The 24,855-nt window shown below is 39.2% G+C and overlaps 2 protein-coding genes across 23 annotated transcripts in view; one reads left to right on the forward strand and one right to left on the reverse strand.

Annotated features, from left to right (window-relative positions):
- celf5a (cugbp, Elav-like family member 5a) overlaps positions 1–5,011 on the reverse strand; it is a 168,374-nt gene extending 163,363 nt beyond the window's left edge. For all 22 annotated transcript variants that reach the window (XM_026304928.1, XM_026304920.1, XM_026304933.1 and 19 more), the window contains exon 1: positions 4,654–5,011. In XM_026304928.1, the coding sequence (XP_026160713.1) occupies positions 4,654–5,011 (358 nt within the window). The remainder of the gene's footprint in view (positions 1–4,653) is intronic.
- Positions 5,012–18,850: 13,839 nt separating this feature from the next.
- On the forward strand, positions 18,851–24,481 carry creb3l3a (cAMP responsive element binding protein 3-like 3a). The gene is made up of 10 exons (XM_026305210.1): positions 18,851–19,004; positions 19,351–19,467; positions 19,638–19,884; positions 20,411–20,544; positions 21,338–21,448; positions 21,542–21,648; positions 22,246–22,314; positions 22,423–22,507; positions 23,019–23,112; positions 23,723–24,481. Exons 1-10 carry the CDS (start codon positions 18,984–18,986, stop codon positions 24,037–24,039), a joined length of 1,302 nt encoding a protein of 433 aa, XP_026160995.1. The 5' UTR covers positions 18,851–18,983; the 3' UTR covers positions 24,040–24,481.
- Positions 24,482–24,855: the final 374 nt, after the last annotated feature.

A 24,855-nucleotide genomic window follows, 5' to 3' on the forward strand; every position in this document is an offset into this window, starting at 1 on the left:
CATTAGCTTGGCTTGGTGGCCTTCGCTCACTGGCCCTGACAGAAGATTTTATTCCAGATTTGTTAAATCGAATCACTGCACAAGCCAGAGACTAAATTGTTTTTCCACGACTCAGTGTTGCTGTACTCAGGTGGAATAGAGTTCATTTCTTCTAAAGACCTTTGTGAAATGTAGTTTCATTAATAACCACACAATCATCATACTAGCAAAAGACCTATGCTGCACTGATATCTGTTAAATTAGCAGTATCATCACAGTGTGTCACAATCCATGTCACTTCTACAGCTCTCTCTACGGTCTGTCAGTGAATTTATCCCATCTGTTTCCTCAGGAGGCATGCTGTCCTACAGCAGTGCCGTGATCTTTGACACTTCCATAAGGTACGCGCAATATGTAGATGTGTATATGCACTCACACTTCCATCATATCAGAGAGGAAAGAAAGGCTTCAACAACCAGAGCTCGCTTTAATCAACTACTGCCTTTCAGGTATAATTTCATATAGGGAAACCACACTCTCATTAATGCCATATCATTTTGGCTTTGATGCATATATTATGTTCCAACCATTCCTGTTTCCTTCCTTCTCTGCTTTTTATTGGGAAGACAAGCCAGAGAGATTTCCTAGCCATCAGACTGTCTCAGTGGGAGAAAAAATAAAAACTTGAATAAATATTTCATTAGATTATTTTGTGATTTAATATGCTTCTGCTTGGCTTGGGTCTACAGCAATATCCCCGGTCCATTTCTAAATGCATTAACACAATGATACCCGACACTAGCTTAATATTGATACCTGGGCTGCCTTGGCAGGCAGATCGGAGCAGCGTAGGAATTGTTTTGTCTGTCTTTTTGCTGTGCAGATTCAAATATAAACCTGCAGGAAAAAAACTTCTCTCTAGTTTGAGTGTATATCACTTAACTGCATGACCCTAGCTCATATGATATACCCTGTCCAGACAATTAGAGCAATTCAACAAAAATCTACACTGAAACAGATTCAGCATTGCTTGAGGTTTTCAAAGGATAACTGTCAATATGAAAAAATCTGAAAAATGGTAAACTACACACACAAAGAAAATAGAAGTAAGGCTTTGCATGCAAATATGCATATGCACAAATGTATAAATGTATACTCTATATGCTATAAGTGACCGCTAATTATAGCCAAAGGGAGAAGTTTTCACAGCCTGTGATAAATTCAACATCAGGAAATCCTCTACCTATTAATACCAATTGGGCAACAATAATTGGCAGGCCATCGACGGCGTGGGCAGAATTAATCATTTGAAGAGGCAGACTAGACTAAATTTTTAATTGGCAGAGGCAGTCACTGTTTAGGGAGGCAACCAGCTGATCACCCAAGAGACTGCTGCTTCAGACAATGCACATTTGCTAATCCTCTTGAGTCAAGTTATTATGGCCATGCATTATTATCACGCTTTACAAACTAATTCCATGTTTTCCCTCATGGATTACCAAAGGGGGAAACAGTTGCATAAGAGGAAACAATAAAACACACAAAATGCAATGTAGATGCAATGGAAATCAAAATGACAGAATAAGTGCAATGACTACTGAGACACAGCATTTAATATGCGAAAAAAATGTGTGTGTGTGTGCGTGTGTTTATCCCTCTGTCCATTACTACTGCGTATTTCCCTGTGTGAATGTGCCTCTTTGAGACTGCTGTGCCAGTGTTTCCGTGCTCATAATCCTTTTCTGCTTAATAACATGATTAAATATAAAATAACCTCATCAGAGATCATTGACACATACAGTTTGGTTATGTATTGTTAATTGTGTGGTCAGGATTCATTACATTGTAAGCCATTTAATTTGACTGACTCTTCTAAAATTAATTAGATGTTTTTCAGTTCAGGCATAAGTTTAGACATTCTCTTTGAGCAGTGTATCTGGAATTAGCCAGTATTTACTTATTTAGAGGTGATCTCATCTGTCTGCAAGTCAATGTATTATTTATTGAACTGATAAAAATAAAGGTAACAAACCTCATGATTGATGTACAATAGAAATACAAGTTTCCAGGATGTAGTTTTCTGTTATATCTACTTTTATAAAAAGGGGATTTCACTTTCTTACAACACCTCTTTGGATTTGAGTTATGCATTTTAAACTGACAAAGGGGCCTGAAGAACAGATCATGCAAGCTGTATATCTCCATTTTAAATGTCATAAAAAGGTTGTTTTCCAGATACTTACTTTACCACCAGGACATTAATGATTAATGATAGTTAAAATAATAATCTGCAGAGAAGCTATTGTAAACAATTAATAATAAAAACTTTAAATTTATTCCTTACTTATAATTGCATCATATCGTATGATACACTTGAATTATATAAAAATCAACTAAAGCTCTATTGTCTTTGGTTTGTCAAAGTCTAAATTGTCATTTCCTTGACATCATGATAAGACAGCAATTACTCAACAGCTAAACACTGCAATCATTATGCAACACAGAGCAATGACATTTTTGTCTATGTATGCACACACATGCACATGCAAACACATACTAATGAATGTCAAATGAGTCTTTGCCTCTATCAACTAACAACATCCACTGTAGCATCTGTACTGCACTCAGGCACATATCTTCATGAAACATGTTGCTAATAGACACTAAAGCAACATAATCTAATCATACTTCTGATATGAATCCTGTATAAATGCAAACCTAACATTTTGTGATCCAACTGTGGTAACAGAAATTTTGTAGCCTCCAGCAAATATCTTTAATTAACAGCTAATGTCAACATACTCTTAACATGAACATTAAAAATTAAAAAGCTAAATAATTATATATATGTATGTGTGTGTGTGTATGTGTGTGTGTGTGTGTGTGTGTGTGTGTGTGTATTCTTTGTGGGATTTTCCTGTTTCATCTGTATTTTTCATTACCTCACTTAATTAAACTTAGTTGTTTGCTGAAATTCTCTTATTTTAGTCAGTAAAATGTGCTAACAGTGTCAATCTGTTTAACATTTTTGATATGAACCTAATAAAGGTTTGTGACAATTGTGGAGAACTAATGGTAACTAATGTCACATCGTCTGATGCTGATTCTGGATGTCATAAAAACATTACATTATTTGCAATTTTCGCAAACGGCATTTGCATCACTGTCACAGATTGTCATTTGTCTTTTCTAAATGTCACTGCAATAAAAGGCTTATCTCCTGTACTAACACCCTTGACATAACATCTGCTCTGCAGGAGTGCAATATAATGAATCCAGAGGGTGAGGGGAAAGAAATGTAGTGGCCAGCCTTAGATAAAATCACTTATTGAACCATAAATGTTATGCAAAAGCAACTAGCATGTCATAACCCCTGTAGGCACTCAATTGGTTTGTCCCCGTTTGAATAATAAACATGGTGTTACAAACAATATCAACAGTCTATATTAATCCAATCTGTTAAAACTATTATTCACAATGAAACTAGACCTGATTATACTGACCACTGTCGTTACTCGCTTCTAAATGTCACTGTCAATATTGAAGCTCTACAGTTCCCCAGAGGTTTGGGCTTTGTCTAACCAGGCTAAGCGCAACTAGAAAGGAAATGTAATCAACAAAATTAAAGTCGGTTGAGAGTGTTAATGTCTGACGATGATGATGGTGGTGATGATGATGACGACTACATCTACACTGTGTGGACTGTGACAGAGACCACGTATTGTGAAATGGTTTTCCCACCCAGGCACTGAGCTCTACACCATATATCCTTGATAACCAACTTCATTATGGAAGGTGGAAGTTGTCAGTGTATATAGTGAGCTGACTGGATTTACACCCCAGGCTGCCCCCTCCCCGGGCTGTCCCCTCCCCAGGCTGCCCCCTCCCCAACCTTCCATTTCAGCAGAAGCGGCGCAGCAGCACTGCCCACTCTCCGCGACGGCGTCCGTCATCTTGTGACAGTTCTTACGCCCTTTGGAGACATTGTGGTTCTGAACTGATTTCGATGTGTCGGGGTTTGCACTCAGCCCGCTCCATTCGCACATGGGGAGATGTTAAAGAAAGCATATGGATGAATAAATGATGCCGCCTCTCCGCAAAAGATGGGACTGGCAAGGGAAGACTCTTTAAAAATGCATCTTTCCCGAGCGCCTCTGCCCCACTTAAGAGCGTGTTAAGAAAATACTCTGCAAAAGCAATAAAAAAAATAAAAATAAAAAAAAAAAACGTGACTAGAGCAGTTTGTCACTCAGTCATTCGTGATATGGAAAACACTCAATAGCCTATATTTATAAATCTTCCATTTTGGTTGGCTGTGTAATAAAAAATGAGGAATTCTAGGCTTTGGAAGGAAAAATAAAGACTGAAAAATATTTTGCCTTATTGATGCGTAAAACTTATACTAAAAAACAAAACACCACAAACTGGGACAAAATAGCAAACCCTATTAATTTCAATTAAAACTATGTAAACACTGATGCACATGACGATGTTGGTGGTTGTTTTGGAATAGTAGACTGACATCATCTCTGGATTTAGCCTGATAAAATGTGTTTTTAGTGCCAAATGTCCGCATTTTCCGCGTTTCTATTTCGACACAAATCAGTTCAAAAGAAACAGGTAATAATGAGCGATTCTTTGGGCCTCGCAGCTATTTCAGGGGCGACACGTTACCTTTGTGCATGCCGGTGTATCGGTCCTTGAGAACTGTCAGTTCGTGGATTTTCCCAAACTGTTCAAACAGGGGTTTCAGGTCTTTTTCTTCCAAGTTCCTCGGTATCTGCCCGATAAACAGCTTAATGGCATCTTGGTCTTTCATGTTGCCGCTCTCCGGATGAATTGAAATGGGTTCTGACCCGTTCATGGGTTTCGGAAATGGGATCTGAGGGTACTGGTGCTGATGTGGGATAAGTAGTAGTGGTTGTTGGGTCGGTGGTGCCCCCGGTCCGGTGAAAATCAGGCTGGAGTGAGCGGGCTGGGGCTGCTGTGGATGGTGCTGCCTTCTTGTTTCAGTCTGAGTGAATCTGGCCATTCTGAGCTGAGAGCAGAGTGGATAATAATGACAACACACACACACACACTGTGAGAGAGCAAGCACTCAGCTGGAAACCAGGCTGACTTTCTATCCGACACACAACACACACACACACGCACACACAGTGTAAAGCTACAGGGGGGCGATATAGTGGCGGCATAAACGCACAGGAGCGAGATTAGACACTCTGGAGCGACACCCAGTGTCCTTTCTGAAGTAGTTCACCTTAGAAAAGCAGGTTCAACCAACAGACTGGCAAATGTTTCAAATATACTCTGTGTCCATATTTAAGTGTGATTTAACAAACTGGGCATGTTTATAAAAATACAAATTTTTGTCACTATTTCTATTTAGTAAAAGTTGCACCACAAGTTAAAAAACATTTTGTATGAGGAAACATTTCACACATTTGACAGCATAAGAAACACATTTGAGTTGAACGAAACTAACCACGAATTGGTAATAATGTGCATGAGTCAAACTTACAATAAGAGGTCGACACATGTCACGTGTGTCATGATTACACTAAGTAAAATGCTTAAAGTAAAATCTCCAAAGTTACTGGTTGGGTAATGTTGTCGACTGTAAATTAGAGACTTTTGGCCATGGACAAGTTGATATGCAGGCTACTGCTCTAACAGATGTGTTAGAGCAGTGTTTAGAAATGTCAGATTCAAATTTTAATTACAGAGATTCATCTTAATAAAATATTTATATTTGAGTTTACTTGTCACTGTACCTGACCTTATTGCAAGGGAAGTGACAGGGGACAAAAGATAAAGTCCTGATTCTGTGTAAATGCATTTACATTAGTTTTTTTTTTTGCACCTGTCAAATCAACTTCGTCCTTTTAATACAGCATTCACTCTGTCTTTCTATCCCTTCACTGTGGCTCAGCAAGTCTAGACAGTATATGTTGAAGGCAGTACCCACTTGATTTGGGTCGCAAATTGTAAAATTAAGGTCTGGACTTTTTTCAGATAAAAAGGGCTGTGACGTCCCCCCCCCCCCCCCCCCCCCCCCCTTTCCTCCTCTTGCAAATCAGCAATATATTTGTTGTTTGATAAAATATATGCTCACAGGGATGAAACATATACCCTATTAAACCCCGATATAAGTATAAATACAAGCTGCCTGCTCTGTTCCATTAAATAGCAGAAATTAAAAGATAATAGGTTACCATGTTGTATGGAAAATACTACTAGTGACAAGTGCAATATTAAAGCAAGTGGTTTTGCAATCTGCAATCAGTCATTAGATTGAGTCTTGGGACCAGCAAACATTAACCACAATTAGGAGACTTACTGTAAGCACTTCTCAAACAGCACACAGGCTAATCCCCCAAGAGACAGTTTATTTGCATTATTTGCCTTCTCTTTTGCAGGCACTGTCAAAAGCACTCAGATCCAAACCCACCATCAAAATAATACACTACTGAAATGAGAACAGCACTGACAAATCTAAAGCACAATGCATAGTTTGACCCTTTAACTGAAACGCATGTCCTGGACAGATTTCTAATTACAACCTATTTAACAGCAGATTAAATAAAGTGATATACAGCCTGTGACAGCAGGCTCAAGGCTGCAAAGTGAATCAATACTGCTGCTGGTTGCTGCTGCTTCTTATACTACTCTGGAAGAGTTGCACCACAGGGGTCCCTTCCCAAAGCTTCAACTTATGAATGGCTGCAACATTATGTGAAAGTTGCTCTGGTTCAAAAATATACCTGTGAAGCAAGGAAACGCTCACATCCAGAGGGTCTCAGTATGCAGCAGAAGCAGAGTGATCAGGACTGTTTTCTCTGGAAGGGAAATGGGGATAATTTCAGCTCTATTGAACTCGGCTCATAATATTTGTTCCTGCAAAGTTCAAAAAGTGCAAGTGTAAAGGGAAAGACATGAGCAGGCAGGGGTACACATTGACATTACAGTCAATAAAACAGTGGGTGGTGGCCGCACACACAACACATTTTTATTGTACAGTTGTTCTTTTGAAATGTGAATGTAATTCTTTGAACCAGTACGTCCCAGAGTGCTGTGAAAGATGCAGATACTGAAACTGTGGTTTATTTTCGATTTGTACGTCCAAGTCACAGTCTTACTTTATGTACCATTCACTGTGTCATAAAATAATTGATTAAAAGAGGCAGGGTATTCACTGGATGTGGCTGGCCATCTGAATGGGAGTTGGTAGGAGCAGGAACTGAAGGAGATGTGTTTGGCAAATGGCTCAGCGTGTTAGCCCACTTGCACCGGTAGTGAGGAAACAAATACGGATGTAGTGTTGCACATATTGAGTAAGGGTACTGAGCTGTCATGGCAGCAGTCTCTGAAGAAGGTGGCGTGGCTATTTTTAGGAATGTGGTCAGCACAGGGGGAGGGGTATTGAGAACTTCCACTTCATGGTTTTTTATTGACCAATGCCATTAGTGTTTTGTAAAGCTCAAGGCAGAGACAAGAAATCAATAAAGGTCACACTATTGGTGCAAACTAAAAAGTTACATACAATTTAACTGGCTGGAGTTTATTCTTCTGCTTGTTAACCAGTCTGGACCCTGAAAGGAAGGAAGGCAGCCTGGCTCGATCTGTTCAGCTTGGGGAGTCCATAGGGCCCAGAGGGAGACAAAGGCAGCTGAGGGAGTCATTCAGTATTCTGTGTGTGCATGTAGACATGCACTCAAAAAAGGCATGCAGACGCTCGTACACACTTCATAGTTATCCAAATTCAACATTATTCTTCTCAATTAGTAATTCACTTGCATATTGTGCAACAATGTGCATAGACCCAAAAAGCATACACACAGTTTATCTTGCCATATGTCATGTAGTTATGAGCTAAAGTCCATGAGTGAATGAGGAACTTGAAAAAACAAAGTGTGCAACACTTTACTGTTAAGGGAATGCTTTTTCTCTGCTTGGGCTGGCATGGAGAAGTTCTGAAACTGTAGTTGTAGTTTAATAAGCAGTAAGAGTTGGAGGTGTCCCCTGGTGCCTAATTCACCACTGGGCTCTGGCTCTGCATTGCAAAGCGTGCTCGTTCAACTGTAAGGTGTTGTTCAGGAAAATCAGGGTGTGATGTGATGATGGCAAATCACTCTGGAGACAGTTTTATGGACCACTGACTTAACAGGCTGATGAGATGTGATAAGTGCAGGCTGAACTGTGGAGTTGGTATGCCGCACCTTTCTCTCCAGGCCTTAGGTCCCCAGACTAAAACTAGTGCAGAACTCTTCAATATCGATCAGAGCTTTTCCACCGAGGAGAAATACTCCAACATGTGCTTCCTAATGTTGGCCCTGTTGCAACAATTAAACAGATGGTCTTTGCTAAGCATGATCATCAAACACCTAAAACTACACTTTAAAACAATGACAGTCCAGCATTATTAATTTAAGTGTTCCCCCATTTCATCAGGCTGAATTTGTTCCAACACACTGTTGACAAAAGTACAGAAACTGTAGCTGGAAATGGCTGCAGATCCCAGAATTGCTACATTCCTGTCTGTGGTGGGTAATGAGATGAAATGAAAAAGCACACAAACTATGCAAGAATTTGAGCAGCCTAATCTCACACTTTTAATTCCAATTAGGATGCAGCATGAATGTTGTCATTAGTGGAGGAGGCAGAAAACTGGCTGGCTCTTGCAATTGGGCTCACTGTTACTAGCTGTCTTAATAATCATTTGCTAAACTATGATTACACCAACTTTGCTTCACCCACAATATGCTAGCAAAATATCTTTATGTAAATGTTACACTTGATCTGCAGCAAACAGATATTAAAAGTGTCTCTCTAAAAATGTAACATCTAACATTTCCAAAAATGTCCTACCATTAGCGATAAGACTTTGAATATTTCTTAAATTCCCAGTTATCCCAGCCTATGTTAGATATTATTAACTTCTGACTGGTTTATAGAAGCTGGCTGATTTGGCTCTACACACATCCAAATTCAAGGCTCTCTTGTACTGAACAGGTTGCTCTCTGTTCACACAAGGATATGCACCAGGTCTCTTGCTGCACATTAGCTGACTCAAAAGATAAAAAGAAATGTACGAGTCATTGGCAGTAATGAAAAAAAATAATCTGATATTTGGAAGATTCATTTTATCATCTGCCTCTGAAAGAATCCTGTCACCTACTGTGATTGTTGCCATTTTGTTGTACAGGAAAGAAGTGGCCAGCCTGCAGAGCAATCTTGTCTTTCATGCTAATCTAAGTCACTGCTGCCACCTGAGAAGCTATTATGGCTACCTCATTTTCAAGATTATCTGGATTGCTGCTGTTTTAGTATCAATACAGTTATCTCCTGAAAACATCAAAAATATGAGTGGACATGTCACAGACACCCAAATTGATCATTGAAAATTGTGATTGTAAATCCTACATAGTAAATTGAAACAGAAGTTGCAAAAGCGTTAAAGGATGTGTTAAAAATGCTATGAGAATGACAGGTTTTTACAGAGGAATTTAAAAATGAATGATTGAAATAAAGGAAAAAGGATGGAAAAACATTAGAGAAGAAGAAAGCACAATTGATCTACGAAAATATTAAAAATGAATTAAATAAATAAATAAAACTTGTTGCATTACATTGCATTATAGGTTGCATATGTATTGCAATAGCACAAGAAAATATCTGACTCTTGAGCCAAGGTTGAATCTGCACTTACATTTTCTAACCACCAGATGGAAGTTACACTCCATCGTCCTTTCCTCTACAGTGCAACCAGACATGTAAGGAGATCCAAATCTAAAAAATGACTAACCTCTAATAAATTGTTGCCAGTACCCCTAAAGCTGTGTCTGAAATATCACATTTGCGCTTAATAATCCCGGTTGACAGAAATTAAACTGCAATCCAAACAAATATGGCTTAGTAGATAGCTCTGGGTGTTTGGATATATGGCCACCTTAGCTGGATGCCTATCTCAATGCATTGGCACAGTATATGCAGATGAAGCTTCTGCACATCTTTTATTGCTGGTTGCTAAAAGCAGTTGTGGTACATATGTAGGAAGCGTCATATCATAATGGTAGCATGGCATGTGAAATTGTTAGTATTTGATGGCATATACAGTATATGTGACAGTGGTGATGTGTTTGCCTCTGGTGATTATGGGCAAATTGAAATGGGACTATTTCAGGACCTCTGAGCATCTGTTGTGGATAAGCAGACATTGGTGGGAGGTGCTGCAAACACTCCTCCCACGCACATGTCAATATTTTATAGAATTTTTTTTTTGTTATCTTCATTGTTTCTATTTATATATGTGGGTCCTGTGTTGAGGTACAAAAGACCAGTGGTGCAATGTAACTAAATACAGTGGGTACGGAAAGTATTCAGACCCCTTTAAATTTTTCACTCTTTGTGTCATTGCAGCCATTTGCCAAAATCAAAAAAGTTCATTTTATTTCTCATTAATGTACACTCAGCACCCCATCTTGACAGAAAAAAACAGAAATGTAGAAATTTTTGCAAATTTATTAAAAAAGAAAAACTGAAATATCACATGGTCATAAGTATTCAGACCCTGTGCTCAGTATTGAGTAGAAGCACCCTTTTGAGCTAGTACAGCCATGAGTCTTCTTGGGAATGATGCAACAGGTTTATCACACCTGGATTTGGGGATCCTCTGCCATTCTTCCTTGCAGATCCTCTCCAGTTCTGTCAGGTTGGATGGTGAACGTTGGTGGACAGCCATTTTCAGGTCTCTCCAGAGATGCTCAATTGGGTTTAGGTCAGGGCTCTGGCTGGGCCAGTCAAGAACGGTCACAGAGTTGTTCCGAAGCCACTCCTTTGTTATTTTAGCTGTGTGCTTAGGGTCATTGTCCTGTTGAAAGGTGAACCTTCGGCCCAGTCTGAGGTCCTGAGCACTCTGGAAGAGGTTTTCTTCCAGGATATCTCTGTACTTGGCCGCATTCATCTTTCCTTCAATTGCAACCAGTCGTCCTGTCCCTGCAGCTGAAAAACACCCCCACAACATGATGCTCCCACCACCATGTTTCACTGTAGGGATTGTATTGGACAGGGGATGAGCAGTGCCTGGTTTTCTCCACACATACCGCTTAGAATTAAGGCCAAAAAGTTCAATCTTGGTCTCATCAGACCAGAGAATCTTATTTCTCATAGTCTGGGAGTCCTTCATGTGTTTTTTGGCAAACTCTATGCGGGTTTTCATGCACTGAGGAGAGGCTTCTGTCGGGCCACTCTGCCATAAAGCGCCTGCAGTGATAGTTGACTTTGTGGAACTTTCTCCCATCTCCCTACTGCATCTCTGGAGCTCAGCCACAGTGATCTTTGGGTTCTTCTTTACCTCTCTCACCAAGGCTCTTCTCCCACGATTGCTCAGTTTGGCTGGACGGCCAGGTCTAGGAAGAGTTCTGGTCGTCCCAAACTTTTTCCATTTGAGGATTATGGAGGCCACTGTGCTCTTAGGAACCTTGAGTGCTGCAGAAATTCTTTTGTAACCTTGGCCAGATCTGTGCCTTGCCACAATTCTGTCTCTGAGCTCCTTGGGCAGTTCCTTCGACCTCATGATTCTCATTTGCTCTGACATGCACTATGAGCTGTAAGGTCTTATATAGACAGGTGTGTGCCTTTCCTAATCAAGTCCAATCAGTTTAATTAAACACAGCTGGACTCCAGGAGGAGCAGAACCATCTCAAGGAGGATCAGAAGAAATGGACAGCATGTGAGTTAAATATGAGTGTTACTGCAAAGGGTCTGAATACTTATGACCATGTGATATTTCAGTTTTTCTTTTTTAATAAATTTGCAAAAATTTCTACATTTCTGTTTTTTTCTGTCAAGATGGGGTGCTGAGTGTACATTAATGAGAAATAAAATGAACTTTTTTGATTTTGGCAAATGGCTGCAATGACACAAAGAGTGAAAAATTTAAAGGGGTCTGAATACTTTCCGTACCCACTGTATGTTACTAATGTATTGTACTTGAGTGCTACCTTGTTACCAGGCTCTTTCACAATAAGGTATTGGCAGTAATATTTTAATAATTTATCATACGTCAACTCAGCACCTTTACTTTTAATACTTTAAGTATATGTTAACAGCAATACTTCAAAACTGTTACCCAATTGATATTTCAGTGCAGGTCTTTTATGTGTAATGAAATAGCATTGAGATGTCTATTGCTACTTATATTTCAGTAAAGGATCTGAATATTTTTATCCCATGGATTATAAACAAGTAAATAGCAACACTGCATAAAACTGCAATCCTCATTCCCTGAATGGTTTCCCTTTAGTGGCCAGATGTTAAGTATGGACCTCAGAAAGAGCAAACCTAAACCTAAAGGCTGACTGATGCTTCTTCCACAATCCCCAATAATAGTTAGACAAATGTTTCAGGGCTTTACATGCAGGAATTGCACCCATTGTTGCTAAAATGGAAGAAAAACAAGTTGATAAATTGAATCACTATGCTTGGCAGCCACCTCTGGCGATTTCTATAGTTGTGTGTAACTGATTCTATTAATATTCAACACAACACAAGGTTACTGTTTTTATTAAAAGACACCAAGCAGTGTTTTATTTAGCTTATACCATTTCCTCGCATTAAAGAAACAAACTATATATATTACTTTAAATTTGTTTGTAACCAGTTCAGTTTATCCTAAGATACTTTCATTGGCAACATTTCTTTAAAGGAGCAGTTACGTGCTGGTCAGAAATATACCTTGCCCCATTGTGTGTGTGTGTGTGTGTGTGTGTGTGTGTGTGTGTGTGTGTGTGTGTGTGTGTGTGTGTGTGTGTGTGTGTGTGTGTGTGTGTGTGTAATTCGTGTCTATGATTATTTGGAGACTGATTTTTTAATAGTGTTGTATTGAGCTACATTATATGAAGGTCTTACCAGAAAATGCTTGAAAGACTCTTGATCTGATCTGAATATTGTCAAACCACCCAGTGCCCATTCTGACGTGTAGGAGCAGGAAGTAATTGCCCATGGATCCATGGATGTATGCCTGTGGAATATAGGTGACAGCTAGTGCCAGTAGTAATTACTGCATGACGCAAGCTACAGTGTGAATTTGGTGATGTAATATTTAAAGTTGCCACTAGACATAGCTTGAGGTGGATCAGTGGATCAGAAAACAGGTGCTCCATTCAGCATGAAACATTATTGTTTATGTCTATGTCTCCTGAAACCCAAACCATAATCTTTTCCTAAACCTAAACACATACCTTTAGTGTGGAAACCCAAGGACATACATGAAACAGGAATGCCTCATAACCATGACAACAAAGAAACGCACTTTCATGCATTTATTGGCAAATAGGTGCTCCTTGTGGCAAGAGAGCAAAACAACACAGATGTCCTTTTGAGCAGAACCCTTTAAGCTCTGCCATGGTTGACATCCAGACGTTCATAGTCAGCTGGGAGAAGTCCCTGCAGCATGTCTGTGGGCCAACCTTAAGCAAAGGCCTGACCCTCTTTCAATCTGTTCTTGAAGCACAGAGTGTTCGAAGAATATTATATAATTGAAAAGGAAAACAGAATCTGTCTTTTCTAAAAGGAGACTCCCTTTGTATGCAAATTGTATCAAGACAGTGACGCAATTAATGAAAATGGCCTCCAGACATTACACAAAAAACACTGGCACATGGTTCAGGGTTCTAGACAGTGACTGGTTAACGACAGAGTACTGTGTGACGGTAAAAGAAGCACTTCATGGACACTTTGGGCTAGAGTAGCTTTAACAACCTGAAAGAGCTAAAAAAAAAAAACACTCAACCATCCAGTGCCACCACATCATGAATGCACACAAGAAATGGAATCAAATTTATATGATGTGCTCAAAAGGCAAAACAATCCAGTGAACTTTGCATATGAAAAGGCATGTCCTTAAGGCAGAGACAAAGATACATAGAAGGATAGACACAGAAAGAAGCACAAGCCTCTTTGGCTCCTGTGTCTGACTTGTTTGATACAGGCGCAATATAATAATGGCTGCAGAGCCATTGTAGCTCTGCCAGGGCCAGATGCTATTCCGCATTCTGGCTCATTAACATGGCTTTCTGGCAAAGATAAAACTGAGTAATAATTAATGTTATTTGTAAAGTTACCTGCTCTGAGTCAAAATTGGCCGAAATGCCTACTGCATATTTATTTTATTCATGTATTTTATTTAGCAAAGGAAGGTCCCATTGGGATACACACTATCTTCTTCCAGAGAGCTCTGGCAAAGATGGCAGCACATACGGTTTTCCACCACGTTCATTTACATGCAGAAAAACATCAACAAGGGAAACAAGCAAGAAAAAAAGACGTATAAACCACTCCAATAATATCACTAACATATTCCACTTTAGGTCAACAGTTACATAAAACCACAGCCTGTTTCCTTCAAAGCAGTTTGTAGGAGACCTTAGATGGTATTCAAAGAGGGAAATGTTCATGCCCAGGGTGCATGAAAAGAAAAAGCAAGAGTACAGTCTAGGAACATTTTTAAAAAACTGAGCAGTAGATCTAGTGTCATCATGGCTGGTGTGATAGAGCAGAAGACTGGAGATATAAGTTAATTTACCCAACAATGTTTTGGGGCTAAATAACAAAATCTGTATTTTTCTCCTGCCGTATAAAGATCATCCGAAGGACTCGTGAAATTAAGAGCTGAGTGAGTGGGCAGGCACTTTCTGAGTAATGCAGCATGATATACATAAGCCATTTTTTGAAGGGATGAAGTTAATGATGCCAAAAGGGAGGTTAAAGTTGTATTAGTGATTCTGACCACAAAGGAAGACAAACTCAAACCATTCAGACAATTTTTATACAACCAGTTTCTCTTGTTATTTGACTAGTAAGGAATTGTAATCAGTGTTACCATTACCTGCAAACTATTTTTAAAATCACACTTCTCAGCTTTGGCTGCTGTAGCTGCCGTTTTGCAGTGTGTTACATCCACAGATGTCCCCAGACAGACTTCGCCTTAAAGAACCGTGCTTTTGGGACCATAGAAGAAGCTCACGCACAGTTTAAAATGATAATGCTAGGGAATTTATTCCATCTGGCCACCATTTTCTGAATAGTTTATGCTGTTCAGTGTCGCAGGATCCTGGAGCTTCACACACTGGTCATACAGGGCTAACACAAACACCCAAAGTTGATATTGTGCTTCAGGTTTAATTGACCTGCATTTTGAAATACCTAGAGGAAGTGCAGGCAAAGGTAGAGCATGCCTGAGGTAATGAGACTTTGTTCAAAGTTAGAACATCCTCTTTTTCTTTGTGATTTATTCTTTGTATTCTGGATAAAGTTTGTTAAACCTGACTACATATACGTACCTACTCCGACCATCAGTGTTCAACAAAATATTTTGGAAACAACTCTTTGGTGTATTTCACTAAACTGAAATTGAATTTAGTACAAAACTGAAGTCAATACCAGCAATACCTGGTTCAAAACAAGCTCCTAAGTTTTAGCACTGCCTCCTGAGCTCATGTCCAGGACAGTGTAAAATTTAAGGTGGCCTTACAAGACAAACCTACAGTGCAAGAGAAATGGTGATTAGCCAGAAGGGCAAATGAAAGGTTTTTATATAAAATATTATCCCCAAGCCCCCATCGGCTCCAACCCAGACCCAAAGTAAAGCTTTTCACGTCTCTGACCCCCACCTCTTCTCTCTCACACACAATAGTGTTTTCATTCTTCATGAGCACTTTACATTGACTTACATAGTGATAAGCATCTGGTCCTCATGAGGAAGGCTAAGTCCTCATAATGTGAGTGTGTAAGAACAGGCATGCATACTCTCATACTCTCATACTCTCATACAAGACTTCCTGAGTTAGTACTTCCTAAATGTATTGTTTGTTCTATTTTAAATGAGGTGAAATTGCACATATCACAAAACCCAAGTCTGCCATTACTTGGGATTCAAAGCAGCAAAACCTGGGTGGAATGGTAGTCCACTCTTTCCACTTACTGCACTGAAATCAATCACAGAGAAAAGTGAAATGACAATTCTGGCAATATGTATTAATTTGTACAATTTGTCTGAAACAATATTAGTTTTTAACCAAACCTTTGCACCACATGGGCCACATTTTAGACCCCACAACTAGTTTTAGTAGTATAATACCACTACTATTATTACTACTACTACTACTACTAATAATAATAATAATAACCCAACCAAAAAATTTTAATTAATTATCTGTTGATCGGATAATTGACTAATGAATTCAGTGTTTCTGGCAGTAGTGTACAGCTGAACTTAGGATATTAAAAGCAATTTATATGTCATACCATTTTCTGTTCTTTCTTCTTTGTTTCTTTTGTCTCTGAGTGCATTTAGACTGTCTACTAGAAAGTATGGCATCACTGATCTCACATCAGCTATTTGTTCAACCTTGATGTCGACCTCCTCACACAAAAAAGTTCATTCAAATGAGCCAATTGCCACATAGCTGATCTGATATGCTAATAATTACTCAAAAAATCCTTGTGGTACTTTACATGCTTCACAGATACACTGTTAGCTGATGATAATGCTAAATTAGTTATTTCTAGCATTTAGAACAGTAACATGTTAGGTCATAGGTCATAGTCTTAGCATGCTAATGCTAGCTAATTAGAAAATAAAAAGAACAGCTGACACTAATTGAAATTTCAAAGGTTTTTTTTTTGGTCATTAATTTAAAAAATGAAACCCTGACAAATTAAAACACTGACAATCCCGTGTCAATTTGTTTCAATTTATACAACTTAGTCCAAAGTAAGCCTCTAAATGGAAAGGTATTAAATGTGTGCAGTAAAATGAAGTCTCTCTCTCCCTCATTGTTAAACTGCTCCGGCACCGCAGCGCGCAGCAACACGGGGACGGGGACGCCGACTACGCTCCGGCATCGCTACGAGCACGCACCATATTTCCCCATGTTCTGTTCCCATTATATGTCGTTCCTAACCTGCCTTTTAGCCATGTGCCATACCCACACAGTAAAACACAAGCATTTAACCGATTAGTACTATGATCCTGGGTGCACACTGGGTCTAACTGCATACACATATTCGTACTCACCGCTCATCTGTTTCCGCATTCGTCGCTCCAGGTGACCTGCCAACCAGATGTGCGTGTATGGCTGGTGGTAATATAGCATGTTTACCTGTGAGATGTAAGGTCTGTGGGAGGGGCTTGGGATTTAAAAGGTGGTCCTACTGTTCCCACTGCCCATATTGTATATGTATTAAACACTTTATTTCAATACTGAAGTTTAGACAATCAGCTTGTGCAGTAATTATAAAATCACTTGCCCTTTGGACTCCTGCTCCATCAGATAAGAAAGTAATAATGATTACGTAATGCTTCTTTTATGTAAATTTATTAGACAGGTCTGGGAAAGATAATCAGCTGACAGCTACCTTATCACACATACCAAATCTCAGTGCAGAGATTTTGCAGATTTACACAAGCCTCCGCCGCAGCAGCAGCATCTAACTTCTCTACTGAGCGACCTGGTGAGGCTGTACCCCTGAGTGAAAAGCAGAACAGTTGTATGCTATGATCTTTGCACTTTATTTAACATGTATAGTTTAGTTTTGCTGTACTCCTGCAGCAGTAGATCCATGCCCCCAAGTTAAAGAAACTATTTCCGTCTCCAGCTGCAATACATGACAACTCTGATAAAATGATGGTTGCTGGCACTGACCTCATTCTACCTTTCTACATGGTAGACAGATAAGACAGGATGTCAGGGTGAAATTTTGGTGGAACGGAGAGAAGTGGTGGTTCTGGCAAAACTGCATGCCTCACAGGCAAGATCGTGGAGATTTTTCATTTTTACGCTTAAAGAACAGCATTTCGTTGAAGAATTAATTTGTGGTGAGAAGCTAGTAAGAGTTAAAGACATAAATACTATTTGAGAAACATTACTGAAAGTTAGATGAGAAGATCTACACCATGTTCATGCATGTACATTAAATATGTAGCCAGAGTCAGGAGCTGGTTAGCTTAGAAAAAAAGACAAACAAGGGGAACAGGTAGAACAAATAATATCTTTTGTTTAATCTGTACATAATGTTAAAATGTCGCATTGTGATTTTCAACGTGCTAATAGGTTTTTTGTTTTTGTTTTCTTCGGTGCTTTCAGCCTTTCTGTTTATTTTATTTATTTATTTACTTCATGGGTTTTCGGGCTTGGATGGAAAAAAAATGTAAGCCTCAAACAAAGCACATAGATTTTAAAGAGAGAGTTCTAATAGTTTCAGTGCAATTATGTTTTCATTCATACTCCTTAAAGGCTGAAACGTGCTTTTAATTGTCCCAGGCCACTTCATCTTCTTACCACTTATTCTAAAGATGGATATTCCAATTATTAATCAAGTTTTCACATGAACTGTCATGTTGTGTGTTATTTAAATGCTTTACCAAACAAATGTAAAATTTTTAATAAATTAATAAATATCATTTGAGACACATTCAAATCTTATGTGTGTTATAGTTTAATTACTGGTACTTGTATATGTTTATTCCATGATACTTTTAAATGAATATTGTTGATTTTTGTTTTGTTAGAATCTGACCACTGTATGTTCTTTGTGTTATGAATGTGTGCCAAAGGTCAGAGTTATCCCTATGTCAATACACTATCAAAACAATAAAATGAAAAGAGACAGCAGACTTTGACCACTCTTGTGTTTTACATCTTAGTGGAGTCTTCCTGTCCTCTCTCTCCAGACATAGCAGTTCCTTAGTTGTGTACTAAGGAACTGCCTACCAATCAGATTATATCTTCTTGTAGCCAATGGGGATAAAGCAAGCTAGTTGGCTAGGTGTGTTGTGTTGGAGTTTAAACTTTGGACCTGAGAGAAAGAGCTGAGAGATACAGTGGAAACTCTTTAGGAACGGAGACAGAGCTACTCATAACAAAGCTAACTGGATATTTCTGCTGAATCTTTGTTGTCTTGGGGGTTTGTCTTCTTTGTTGAGCCGCAAAAATAGAGGAATTATGGAGCACTACCCAGATCAGGTATGGATTTTTCTTTGTCAGGATTGTGTCAAATGAGCAGAGCAAAGTTTAGGCTTGAAAAAAAACTAAAGTTACATCTACATCTAAAGCTAAATGCCAATGTCTGCATGGTAATAAAAGGACTGAATTTTCTGTGTGTAGTCAGACGTACTTATTACATTGTAATAGTGTATATATTGTACATAGTGGTATGTTCAGAAAGGGTCATGGTGTTTTGTTGGCAATAAAACAGCAGTCCCAAGCTGTGGCAGTAAATGAAACCTTTATACTTTTGGTTTCTGTGCTTCTAAATTCATAGAAAACATAGTCCTGTGTGTTGTCATCTGATGTCTTGATCTCATTTAAGGGATGTGATGGGATTGAGCTGCTGGACTGGTTGTTTGATCAAAAGGATGGAATTCTCCGTCATGAAGAAACAGGACACAATGCCCACCATCACACCTGGCCGATCCAGGACACAACTGTGCGTGAGACTGCCAGATCACTAATGTCACTCATACACGCTACAAATAACTGTTTTCCTCCTACCTACCATATAGTTCTCCTTGACATTTTTTTTTTTTTTGTTGTCCAGTCTCTTACCATGTTGTCATCTCACACAGACAGAATAATAATAGACCTTTTTTCACCCAGCAAATGCTGCAGCCGCCCGAACAGGCAGATGATGACTTCCTCAATGCCCTCCTAAGTGGAAGTGATTCTGTGACAGGCTCACCTCTGTGGTCTCCATCTCCCAGTGACAGTGGGATCAGTGAGGACCCTCCCTCAGACCAGATGGACAGTCCACAGCGGCCTGAAAGCCCCCCTGGGGACACTCGGTGCTATGGTATGAAGCCACAAACCAAGGCAGCTCTGGAAACCAACACCTCCACTGTCCTCAGTAAGTCACAAATATCCACAATAAAAACATTCACAGTGGAACATATTAAAACACACTTTCATAGCGATGTGTTCACATGTCTTGTTTCAGGTTCAAACCCCCAAAATATTCAGTTTACTGTCAAAGAAGAATATTCACATTTGAGAGCCTGGAACCTGTGATTTATTTATTTTTTGTCTCATTTTTGTCTTCAATCAAAATTGTTGTGAATTCATTTTTCTATTACACCTCTATCATACAGCATGGAATGATCAATGAAATTTGAAATCTGAGTTTGAAATTTCAGTCACAATATGTTGTGGTTATTACACGATAAGGTAGAATCTTATACATTATCTTTGACTATATATTGAAGTATACATGCTGAGAACCAAATAGAGTAACTGCATTTGAGCACACTTCAAGCTCAAAGTGTCATTTCTCACTTTTTTTATTATAGTTTATTACAGATTCAAAACAATGACACTAGAACATTTTGCCCGATTGTCTGCATATGCTTTATGTGTATCCCTGTGTGTGAGTGCAGATGGCTGGGAGCCCAGTTTCCCAATGGACAGGGTGGGGATTACACAATATCCTTCTGATGTTCATAGACCGCAGCTGTCCACTGGCTTCCCGTTAACAGTCAAAGATCTGCTTCTATCTGGCACGCCGGAGCCGGTAAGTGTATCCTGGTTGCAGTGGGAGGTTGACAGAGGACTGTGTGTGCGTGTGTGTAGGTGTGTGTGTGTGAGTGTGTGTGTACACATCTGTACGTCAGTGAAAAACAAGTAGGTCACTACTAAAATCCATGATTTTCCAAAGGGTAAGGAATTGCTAATGAGATTCCTATTTTTAAAGTGTTTATATACCTGTGATGTATGCAACACACCTTCTAAACAACATTTCACTTTGTGGTCTTATAGTGAAAGAAAGAAAAGACCCATTTAATTTATTATTTTGTTAAAGTTCATTGAACCATAAACTTTTAGTCCTTTAGTTTCTGAAGTGCGGGGAATGGGTAATTCACGAAAGATCACTAAATTGCATTTGTGGAACAAAAGCCTTCTGCTTCATCATTTTAAATAGCATTTTTCATATTCAGGCAATTCCTAAAATATATAGGCATACCGCTAAAAGTGGAGGTCATCAAGTCGATACAGAAGATTACTAAAAAGCCGAGTAAAGTGTTTTGCAGGCACTGATGTGGATTTCAGCACATTCCGGGTATTGATCCCAACTTTCCAGCCCAATCTAATAAGATGAAAGAGAAAGTGGCAGAATACAACTTATGTTCCCACACTATAATTACATTGAGCTAACCATGAAATGAGAATAATGAAGATGGCCTTATATAAGTCATATAAGCGCTTCTTGTGAGGCACTAGGGAGAGATCAGGGGCAGTGAGGGAAGAGATGTGGTCAAACAGCAGTGTTGATGTTTTAAATAATTCTGTTCATATCCCATCACCAGCCCCCACAGCCATCCCAACAGTCCATTCAAGAGCTGATTCTCAATGAAGACGAGAAGAAGCTTTTAGCAAAGGAGGGGGTGACTCTACCCAGTCAACTACCTCTCACAAAGGTAATCAGTGCCAAAAATGTATGGAAATTTTAAGCTGCCGTAGTTTATCCCCTAGAGGCTTATCATAAAAATGTTTCTTCCTCTGTCAACAAGTATGAAGAAAGGATTCTGAAGAAAATACGCAGAAAAATTCGCAACAAGCAGTCTGCCCAAGAGAGCAGGAAGAAGAAAAAGGAGTATATTGATGGGCTGGAGAGCAGGTAAGAACCAAGAGTAACATTAGAATAATAGCAAGCAAAACAATGATGTTCTGCATGTCTATTATTCTTATTATTACTAAGCAATGTGCATTCCTCTACTGATTTTCTAGAAATGTTTTGATTGTTTTCCTGTTGTACCTTGAGGACACAAGGTGACAGACAGTGAATGTCACCTTGTGGTATCTTTGACCCCTGGTTTCATTTTGGCCTTTGCCACTTGTCATTGCCCTAACTCCCCATTGTACCTGAAGACAAAAAAAATGAAATTAATTTTAGAAAAATCAGCTTTCAGAGACATTCTGATATGTGATCCATTTTTGCATCAAATCACAGTATATTATCATAGCACAAGGGGAGACTATTAGAAATTTCTTCATGCATGTGATACTCAGCTACTGAACAGATGGGAGATTAAACAGTGACATATGGTATTGTATACTTTGGAATATATGTAGCAGTAATGCAAAGTCAATGTAATTTGTAAAAATGAGACGCAAAGATACAAAAACACCTGTGTACTCTTTTAAGTTACTTCCTCAATACGTACTGTTCACTGGACTCTAATTTATTTTGCTTGCTTTGTTTTCTCTCGTCTAGGATGGCTGCCTGCAACACACACAACCAGGAGCTGCAGAGAAAAGTGTCACAGCTGCAAAAATGCAACATGTAAGTAGTTTTAGAACAGACCTTCTCATTTTCATTTCTCTAAGCTCCTGGCACTATTTATGACATAGCCCCCCCCCCCCCCCTTCATCCCCCACATTCTCTCTGCAGGTCACTGATGGAACAGCTACGCAGGCTGCAAGCTCTGGTCATGAATACATCTAACAAGCCAGTCCAAACTGGGACGTGTGTACTGGTATGGATGTCTTTTACGTGTGAGCAAGGCAGATAAACAAACGGATTCATCCTTTAACACACTGCTTTCCTAACAACTCAAATACCAACAACCATTATTGCTGGAACAGCCACTGAGAAAGGCCAGTTTAAAAAAAAAAAGTTCCTTTAAACAGAATGACACTGTCTGAACGTCTGACACATTTACTGTATTTGATCATTGCAGTAAAGTCATGTGCAAGATCTGAGGCAACATGAGTGAAGAAGATTTTTATGAATGAGATATATGATCTAAAAATTTTGATGAGCTCCACTTCCTAGTCACAGGATATTTTTCCCCACAGCTGGAGCGCAGTGAGATTACTGTTTCTTCTGAATCAGAAATTACATTAACATGTTCCCAAGACAGTCAATAGAAACTGTCTTTGTTTTGAATGGAATATGAATTACTATATTTTTTAATAATTTCTAATAATCCTTTATCTGACACTCTTTTCTCCTGTCCCTTGCATTTATTTTTACCACACTCTTAGGTGCTCCTGCTGTCCTTCTCCCTAATCCTGTTCCCCAGCCTCAAGCCTTTCTCTGACACCAAGGTCAGCCAAGGAGACTTCAGCCCAGTCAGAAGTGAGTAACCTTCAGAAGCAAATAGCTTTGTGAGCCCACCTGCCAGCTAATCCAGCACCTCTTTGTCACAACTGAAAAGCTTGTTAGAGCTGCACCCTCACCCACAGTTTGAAAGGTCCAATCCCGCAGAGCCTCACAGCCTGCTCTGCTGCTTCGAAGATTTGCTGTTGACTTAAAACTTTTTAAACTGCACAGAGAACCAAGACCATTTATTATTATTTTGTTTATTAACTTGTTGCTCTGCTGACAGCTTCTGATACCTTAGAATTCTTACTTTATTATCAAATTTACTGGGACAAATCCGTAAAATGTCAATATTTAATTATGAGGCAAGATTAGAATTTGCACAACAGCAAGGTGTAATGTGTTAAGATGTTTGACATTTAAAAAAACAATCAATGCTACTCTTTCCCCAAGTGCTAAAGGGTTTGTTTTGAAAGAGTTTGAATCTTTAAGGTTATTAAGTTTTAAGTTGATATCAAATACTCTGATGCAAGCACACTGACACACACTTGCTTACCATGGTGCCAGGTTAGAAAACACAATAACAAGCCAAGCTGCATGTCCATGTGAAATTGTTTATTTTTCTTGATGTCTTATTCTCACACAGTCCAGTCACGGTCCCTGCAGAACCTCCAGGCTTCCCGTGTGCTGCATGTCATTGATCCTCCATTCCCCACTGAGGATGAATCAGAGCCACTGCATCAGCATTTCCAAGGAGACCAGGGATTAGATGATATTAGTGCACTGATGGGAAAACTGGGGGTGGACCAGGAGAGGTTCACGTTGGAGACCATGTCTCTGAACAGCAGTCATGAGGAAAGAATGGGTCATTTCCATGTAGACCCAATTACTGGTCACATAGCTACTGTGACCTTGGATCCCCACCGCTCTACTAGACTGCAACCACATGCTGATGAGATGTAAGAAAAATGAATAAATTATCCCCATATGAATTCCCCAAATCTTCTTCTTCTTTCTAATAGTAGAGCAGGGAATTATCTGGGGCTACTGTTTACACAGACAGGGAAATTAGGTTTTAATCATTCCTGTTTTGCTTTTCATATGTGCAGTCTGTAGTTTTTTGTGATACTGTTTTATATCAGTATATGGATTTAAATCTTATACTGAAATTGCCTGTGTATCCTTGAATTGTGTGTCGTTTGACCCCATGGTTTTGATAAAATGTGTATGAGGCTGTCAGATGTTGGGTAAATAGGGCTGTGATGATGTACATTTTTGATCTCAGTGGATAATTTGTAAAATGTTGAAGTTTTAGGAAAGCATGTTTTCACTTACAAATTCATTGGTGTGCTTTTGATTCATTTGAGCATAGAACTAGTCTCAAATAAAAGATGTCAGAATGAGAGCATTGGAGCTTTTGAAGTTTTAATAGTTAAAATGAGACTCAACACACGAGACGCAACATTTCCCCTAACAGCTCTGCCTGAACAGGGTTGAGCCAATGTCTAAAGAAGCAATTTTGCAAAGGTCAAGTACAGTAGGTCTGATGGAGACATGGTTTAGTGAAAGGGAAACAAAAAACTGGGCCAAAGGTAGGACAGATGACCTCTTATCTCATGACTTCCTACCCAGTGTTGATATATTTACTCACTGAAGACTGGAGCTTGTGTCCACAGCACTCACTATGTCTGGCTCTTGAATACAGACCACACAGAGCTGGGATGAAAGCACTCCTAACCTCCCAGCCACTTCAGCCAGAATATATACCTAATCATAATT

This window comes from Mastacembelus armatus, chromosome 4 (genome assembly GCF_900324485.2).
Source record: "Mastacembelus armatus chromosome 4, fMasArm1.2, whole genome shotgun sequence".
NCBI lineage: Eukaryota > Metazoa > Chordata > Actinopteri > Synbranchiformes > Mastacembelidae > Mastacembelus > Mastacembelus armatus.